Raw genomic sequence first — 8412 nt, forward strand, 5'->3', positions numbered from 1 at the left:
AATATTTTGGTCAGTATTCTAAAAATTTGGATAAAATTTGTAAAATCCAAAATAACAGTCTAGTTTTGTAAAAGCTGAAAACTCGGAGTTTTTTTTATGCAAATTGGCTAAATATAATGGAAAGCAAAAGAAAAAGAAAAATTAGAAGGGTGTGATGAAGATCAAGCCGTGCACCGGGTGCATGCACCGATTTAAACTTCTCCCGGGAGTGAGAACGGTAGAACATGCGACGCGGATCCCCAGTTTCTTAATTTTTTTTTTTAATTTTAATTTCTAAATCTCGCCAACAACTACTATTTATTTAATTTATTTAAATATTAATTTATTTCGCTTTTACCCCTTCTCTCTCCTCCTCCTCCTACTATCGTCCTCCCCACTCTCTCTCTCTCTCTCTATACAGGCCTTGTGCGCTGCGCCTCACCGGCAGCCGGCGCGCGATAGCTCCTCCGCAGCTCCCATGCGTCCTCACCCTGTAACTCCCTCCCACCCCGCCCCATTCGATGCCTCGAAGCTCCTCAAAACCCCACACGAACACGACGACGACGACGACGGCCACCACCGACTTCTTCGCCGCCGGCCCGACCCGCCTCCCATCCGCCTCCTCCGCCGCCTCTCTCCGCCTCCCGACCTCTCTACTGGCTGACCGCTCTATCTCCTACGCCCCCGCCAACCCGGCCGCCGATTCCCCACCACTTCCACCCCTTCTCCCGCCCGCCGCAACCCCTATACGCCTAACCCTAACCCTATCGCCCTGGTGCCCGCATCACGAACAGCCTTCACTGCTGCCTTCACCGATCGAATCGGCGGTTTCTCAAGCCCCTGTCCTTTCTTCGAAATCCGTCGACCCCGCCGCCGCCGGGCGCCATCACCGGCGGAGGGTGCTGATGCGGAAGAACGCGCGGGGGGCGCGCCTCGGCGGCGGGAAGCGGCGTTGCATTGACGTGGAGCTGGAGAATGCAGGGAGGCGGAAGCCGCCTTCAGCTCCGAGTGACCCGAAATCACGAGTACAGCATCGGATCCGCGATCATCGTCCTCGGCCGACAGATTGCGTGATACATGGTCCGTATATCGGTAGGGCTAAGCTCCGGGAACAATCGGGTGCTCAACATCAACACGCGCGCTCAGATCGCTGCTTCGGACACACTCAGGTATAATTCCATCAACTTTGAGCCAGTCGCCTTGAGGAGTCTTCATTCATGGCGAAGTTCATTTTTGGTAGGTTTCTATTGCATTTTTGAGGCTTCTTAACCCAACTTTGAGGATGTGTGTCTTTTAAGATAAACTATAAGTTAAGATTTACGTCTGCTGTAAGTAAATTCGATTCTAGTACTTGAGAGTCTCTAGATGATGATGTTCAGTGTAAATCATCAACTCGGGTACTGTAATGTGGAAACTGATTTTATGACTTTGATGGTTTTTGAACTTGCGAAAGCATCATAGCTCTAGTATATGTGAATTTTACTATCCTGATTTGAATCATGTGATTGATTTCATCTTCATACTCTGTCATTATCTTGGTTAGCAATTGTTATTTCCATGCTTCCTGAAAGAGGTTAATGCTGCTTGTATTCTCATCGGATATGCAACTTCTGCTCATGTTTTATTTGTATTTTACTATTGTTGGATACGAAACATCTGAACTTCCTAGACAGCCTAGACAGTTTTTAATGATGGCTGAATTTATCATTCTACAGAGGGTAACGGACATGGCTTTCTTTGCGGAAGATGTTCAACTTCTAGCAAGGTTATTTTCTGTAAATCATCTGCTTGTATCCTTGCTTGTCATGTCCTTGTTATTTAGCGATTTTCTTGTTTCCTTTGCAGTGCAAGTGCTGATGGGAGGGTCTTTATATGGAAGATTGATGAGGGACCAGACAAGGAAAACAAGCCACAAATAACAGCAAAAATTGTGACTGCCATTCAGATTGTAGGAGATGGAGAATCATATCATCCAAGAATCTGCTGGCACTCTCACAAACAAGTAAAGCTACCTTCTTTAACTTGAATGTCATATTGATGCTTTATTTGTGATCACTTGAATCAATGCTTCAAATTGAGCTTATAATTCTAATTGTTTCAAAATTCATATTACATTTACAGGAGATTTTGTTTGTTGGGATTGGGAGCATCGTGCTAAAGATTGACACAATAAAAGTGGGGAGAGGAAAAGGATTTAGCGCTGAAGAACCTCTTAAATGCCCTATTGAGAAACTGATAGATGGAGTGCAGCTTATTGGTAAACATGATGGAGATGTGACAGATTTATCTATTTCTCAGTGGATGACAACTCGATTAGCTTCAGCATCAAAAGATGGCACGGTTTGTACTTCTGTTTAACTAGACTGTAATTGCTTGGTGTATGTTCTACAGGAAATCGAAGTTCCTAAACTATCATTTTCTTTTTTTCTATTTTTTTGGCCACATCATTTTCTTGGACTGGAAATATCTTTGGATAAATCCAGCTAGGTTACTTGGTCACCCTGTGGTGGAAAGTAGCCTTTCTTGCTTTCTTGGAAAATGTTAACGTATTTTTGTTAAATTGATTTTCTACGTGTTCATAATATTTGCCTTGTGGAAGGCCAGTGAAGCTTGAGAATATAAGGAGTTTTTCGTTACATAAGTGGCAAAATTAGTTCTAGTAAACCTCATCTGAAATTCCTAGATCAAATTATTTTTCCCAGAAAATATGGCAATTAGACTGTGTTAAGTAGCTTTTCATGTCTAACTTATGGAAAAGACCATGATCTGCAATGCTTTAATAACGTTGTGATTTATTGTAAATTTCCATCTATACCACAGGTAAAGATATGGGATGAACGCAAAGCAGTGGCTCTTTCTACACTGAGGCCACATGATGGCCAAGCTGTCAACTCAGTCGCATTTCTGACGTCACCTGATCGGCCTGATCACATTAATCTTGTTACGGCAGTACGAATTCTTATAATTCTATGAGATTTCTAGCAGATTATTAATTTTGTCAAGGCCTCTTTATTATTGACACTTTTGAGACATGCCCTTTGTTATCGTTATTTTCTGTTCTTATTTTGGTGTTCAAAATATTGTGTTTATTTCATGGATGAAAAAAGTATATATATGATGTTTATTTCATGGATGAAAAAAAAAAAACATGCATTGGTCTTATTATTCCTTTTTATGTTGGAGGGTCCACTATGCCGAGTAGTGAACTTGGAACTAAGAATTAATCTAACTATCCCCAATTTATGTTGTAGGGTCCACTAAGCAGAGAAGTGAAAATTTGGGCTTCCACAAGTGATGAAGGATGGCTATTGCCGAGTGATTCTGAATCATGGTGGTGTAATCAAACGCTAGAATTGAGAAGCACTTCCGAGTCTCAGCTTGAGGAGGCATTTTTCAATCAAGTGGTGATTTTGCCTCGAACAAGCCTCCTAATACTTGCAAATGCCAAAAAGAATGCAATATATGCAATTCATATCGACTACAGTCCATGTCCAGCTTCTACACGCATGGACTATATAGCAGACTTTACTGTTGCAATGCCTATATTGAGTCTCACTGCAAACAGTGATTGCCTTGATGGGGAACAAGTGGTTCAGCTTTACTGTGTACAAACAATGGCTATTCAGCAGTATGCACTGGATTTAGCAGTATGTTTGCCTCCACCAATCGATAATGCTGGAATAAAGAGAGATCCTTCTTATTCTCATATTTCTAACAAATCCAATTCAGGAGGAGTGGCTGAGCCTTCTTTAGGAAGTCCTTTGTTGAAGCCTTCACCGATTGATTGTTCTAATGAGAAAACTATCACTAGTACCCTTTCAGCAGATGCTAGTGCTACTGAAATTACGACCTCGCCTGTTCCTTTGCTGTTCGGCCCTTCAGGAAGACTACCTTCCCTGAAAAGCTCTTCACAAGGTTCTGAGCAAGGACAATCACTTGGTGATCATGACACTCTTATTACTAGCGCATCTGATGTATCTTCTGTAAATAATAAGTCAGGAAAAGATGAAACTAGTGCTGGTCAAAATCAAACTGATACTTCATTTGTTCCAGCTACCCATGTGATGTTTAAGGTTGGTGGCAACACAACACACCTAGTAACTCCCTCAGAGATCTTGTCTGGTGCCATTTCTTCTTCTGAAGACAATCATGTTAACCAAGGACTGAAATGTGAGGAAGAAAAAATTCAAGGTGTTGTTGCTGATAACAACAATAAGCGGGCAGGGGTGGAAGTTAAAGTTGTGGAGAAGAGTAGATCAAATGAAAATTTGGAGCTTGATGGAAGGAAAATACCTGAAGTTTTACAAGAGGAGAATAATGAGAAATTGCCAAAATCTTTAGAATCCAATAGTCAGATGGCGAATAGGGGTCCGCTTTTGACAGACACTCACCGTGTGGAAGAATCACGCTTTGCAGAGGATAGTGCTATTAGCGAGTCATTGGAACATTCTTCTGTTACCGGTTGGGAAGCAGATAAAGACAGCTCAAAAGACATGCCTGAGAAATTTGAAGAATCTGCTGTTGCTACAGCTTCAGATTCTCTTTTATTCGATAAAGAGGAGCAGAAAGTAAAGAAGTCTCAAGTTCCCAGTACACAGTCTCCCTCCTCAAGCCCTTATAACTCTACTGATTCAGTAAATGAACCAGGCAACAGAGAAATTGTTTTTTTGAGTGATGTTGCTCTCCCCCAAATTTCGGCTGTTCAAGATGCCCTTAACCAGGTGACTGGACTGATGGCATGATTTATCATGGATATGTTCATTCAGTCAGAATCGTAAATAATAGACTAGTTTACTTGATAATTCACTTGTAGGTTGTAGGCTTGTAGCTCATATGAGAAGTTTAAAAATTGCCTATTGTGATTTTTACCACAAATGGTCCTCACAAGGTTTCCTTTCTAATCATAGTTGAGCTAGTACACACAAAGGATTTAATTGCTAATCCTTTCCTTGTCAGAAACAATGTGTCAGATATCTTTTGGCATTAATCTAATCTTGATTTACTCAGAATGTACGCACAGTTCTGTTGGATTAGTAGTTGCGGTGAATTATATCATAGGGATATCATCTCTGCTCTGAAACATGTATTCCTTACTGTTGTCCAAACCATATTAAAAACTGCGAAGATGAAATAAGGCCTGGTGATTCAAGGATATGACTGCTAATTTTTATATTTCTAAATGTAGCCTTGAAATTTACAGGGAACTTAATTTATTCGTGTATCTCCTGTCTAGGCTTTTTTTTAGCTATTTACTTGTTGACATAGGCTATTTTGCAGCTTATTACAATGCAAAAGGACATGCAGATGAAATTAAGTGATATGGTTGCTGTGCCTGTTGCCAAAGAAGGAAAAAGAATAGAGGCAGCATTAGGCCGTAGCATGGAAAAATCTGTCAAGGCTAATTTCGACGCTTTGTGGGCCCGCTTTCAAGAGGAAAATGCAAAACGTGAGAAGATTGAGAAGGATCGTTTGCAGCACATAGCTAATGTAATCACAAACTGTATTAACAAGGATCTGCCCTCTTTGTTGGAGAGGGCATTAAAGAAGGAAATATCGGCTCTGGGACCGATTGTAGCTCGTGCGCTCACACCGGTTATAGAGAAGGCTATATCTTCTGCTGTAGCTGATTCATTTCAGGTTTTGTTTAAATTGTGCTCATGTCTGATATCTCAGCTTTAATTTAGTGATATAGGAAAATCTCTTTTATGAAACATTTTGTCTCATCGATCCTTTCTTTTTTAGAGAGGGGTGGTGGATAAGGCGGTGAATCAGTTGGACAAATCCTTGAATTCAAAGCTCGAAGTTTCGCTCACAAGGCAAATCCAAACACAATTTCAAACGTCAGGCAAACAAGCTCTTCAGGTGCTATAGTTTTACAAAAAATTCTATTGTGTGTCTTGGTTTCATGGATTCTGACAAATTCCCTACTTTCTGGAATAGCTTCTTTCTCCTCTAGAAAGTATAGGCTCGTAGAAAATGTTCGGATGGTTAACAACTAGTGTGAAGTTTTGCAGTGGTGGAAAGAACAGTGAGAAGCTTTAGTGGAGATTTTAATAAAAAAAACTATCATTGCTTCTTCAAATAGCTTTACTCAAATAAAACTTCTGTAGAAGCTCTAACAAGGTCTAACGGCCCTTAGTATCTAATCCTTTGAGCTAAAACCATTTGTTCTAATGCTTTGCATTTTTGGCAAACTAAGAAAAGCATTAATCTTTTTCATCTCATGTGCTGAAAATGCTTTCTTACAGTAACTACACACTAGCTGCTCTCTTTGATGGAGATGTCTAATTAGTATCTAAAGGTCGTTGTTTCTATTCATTCACACACAGGATGCATTAAAATCTTCTTTGGAATCATCAGTTATTCCTGCATTTGAGCAAGCTTGCAAATCGACGTTTGAGCAAATTGATGCAGCATTCCGGAAAGGCATGTCTGAACGTGCTACTGCTGCTCAGCAGCAACTTGAGGCGGCACATACTCCACTTGCAATCGCTTTAAGGGTAAGCACAAAGTTTTTAGCGTGAATAACTCTACATTGAGCTATTATTATCTAGGGCCTTCTACATGTATCCATGGAAAACCAAAACCATATATTTGCATACACACCTCTAAATGTTAATTTACGAATGTACTTCTCAATAGTCAGTTTCTTACAAAAGATGCCCCAAGTTGTGTGGAGTCATCAAATTCAGGAAATAACTGGTTTCGTTTTAGAACGAGTCTTTGAAAGATGGGTATTTTTCAAGGTATGAAAATTTAAGTTTTTCACAGATGTACGAAAATTCAGATCTTGCAGGGATACATATATAAATATCTCCTTATTATATTTCAACTACTTCGGTGACTAATGCTTGTCAACCTAATTTTGCTTGTCTTCTGCAGGATGCTATTAACTCTGCATCATCAATTACCCAAAGTTTCACTGCTGAGTTAGTTGATGGCCAGCGCAAGCTTTTGGCTCTTGTTGCAGCAGGAAACACCAAAGCGCTAAACCCCATTGCTGTGCAGACGAACAATGGCCTTATAGCCGCTCGTCCTGATATGGTACTAATCGGTTTCCGTTTTTTCCTCTTTCCTCTTCTTATTCATTAACTAAAGTGCAATAAACTCGCTATAAGCATCATTATTCTCATATTAGCCCCAGAAATTTTTCAACCAACATTTTAACCCATGATGACCTATGAGCAGAGTGATATATGGCCTTATTCTCGATGCATATTATAATTTGCAAAAATTAGGCCCCTGTGTGATATGCCAATGTATATTAGCATGCCTTGTCTATTCATCAGGCTGAGACGCCACCGGACCCAAAAAGGGAGTTAAGCAGACTGATCTCCGAACACAAGTACGAGGAAGCTTTCATGTCCGCTCTTCAAAGAAGCGATGTCTCCATAGTGTCTTGGTTATGTTCTCAGGTATCCTACCCCTCTTCCCTTAAATACACAGCAAAAAATATTTACTCACCCAAATAAGAAGATCCATGCACTTGAGGTTTTTGGATCTGAACCATCAACTAATGTAGTTTATTTCCGATAACTCCGCTGTGGCTTAACCTGCTTTGTAATGTTTTTACTTAGTTCCCTGAAAATTAAACAACATAATCTGTAACAATTTGAAGAGACTGATTAAGTTTGACAGAACTCGATGAAATAATGTAAAAACAAAACATGTAAATGAAGGCGTCGTCAACAATTATGAAAGTCTGCACTGTAGGAATATGTTTTCACGCCGAACCATCTGCTTTTGTGATGTATCATTCGCTTATTCCTTCCATTTTTTTTAAATTTTCTTTTTTCAGGTTGATTTGCGGAAAATATGTTCCACTGTTCCTCTCTGTTTAAACCAAGGAGTTCTACTGGCCCTTCTGCAGCAGCTAGCATGCGATATCGCCAACGACACGTCCCGGAAGGTCGCGTGGATGACGGATGTTGCTGTTGCGATCAATCCGTCGGACCCGATGATCTCACTCCACGTACGGCCGATATTCGAGCAAGTCTACAACATACTTGGTCACCAAAGATCGCTCCCGACTGTCACGCCCGCCGAATCGTCCAACATTCGTCTATTAATGCACGTTGTAAACTCTGTATTATTGAGCTGTAAATGATCTCCAATTAATCCTTGTTCTCTTATTTATTAGTGTGCCAAATATTAGGCATTGGTTAAAGATTGTACAGGGAAAAACGAAAAAAAAACAAAAGAAAAGAAGATGAGGATAATACTAAATGTAGAGGGGAGATGAGGAACAGAGGTTTGTGTTGTTGTCTAGTGTACATTAGACCCGGGGACTGCAATTGTCTTTTAGTTTGTTTCAAATGTGTTTTAAAAATAATTTGGTGAGTAACTTTTTGTTTTAATTCGTAATTAAATCTGTATATAATCTGCACATTTACTGATGATTAAAAGACTCAAAACATTCGTAATGGATAGTTC

At 40.2% G+C, this 8412-nt stretch overlaps 1 protein-coding gene across 1 annotated transcript; it reads left to right on the forward strand.

Moving 5' to 3' along the window:
• Positions 1–500: 500 nt before the first annotated feature.
• Positions 501–8336, forward strand: LOC109704039 (enhancer of mRNA-decapping protein 4-like). The gene is made up of 13 exons (XM_020224779.1): positions 501–1148; positions 1523–1597; positions 1695–1744; positions 1825–1981; positions 2101–2319; positions 2800–2928; positions 3231–4700; positions 5257–5616; positions 5722–5841; positions 6309–6479; positions 6862–7023; positions 7269–7394; positions 7778–8336. The coding sequence occupies exons 1-13, from the start codon at positions 501–503 to the stop codon at positions 8084–8086; spliced, it is 3996 nt and encodes a 1331-aa protein (XP_020080368.1). The 3' UTR covers positions 8087–8336.
• The last annotated feature ends 76 nt before the right edge of the window (positions 8337–8412 follow it).

Source organism: Ananas comosus, unplaced genomic scaffold (genome assembly GCF_001540865.1).
Source record: "Ananas comosus cultivar F153 unplaced genomic scaffold, ASM154086v1, whole genome shotgun sequence".
In the NCBI taxonomy this organism is placed as follows: Eukaryota; Viridiplantae; Streptophyta; class Magnoliopsida; order Poales; family Bromeliaceae; genus Ananas; species Ananas comosus.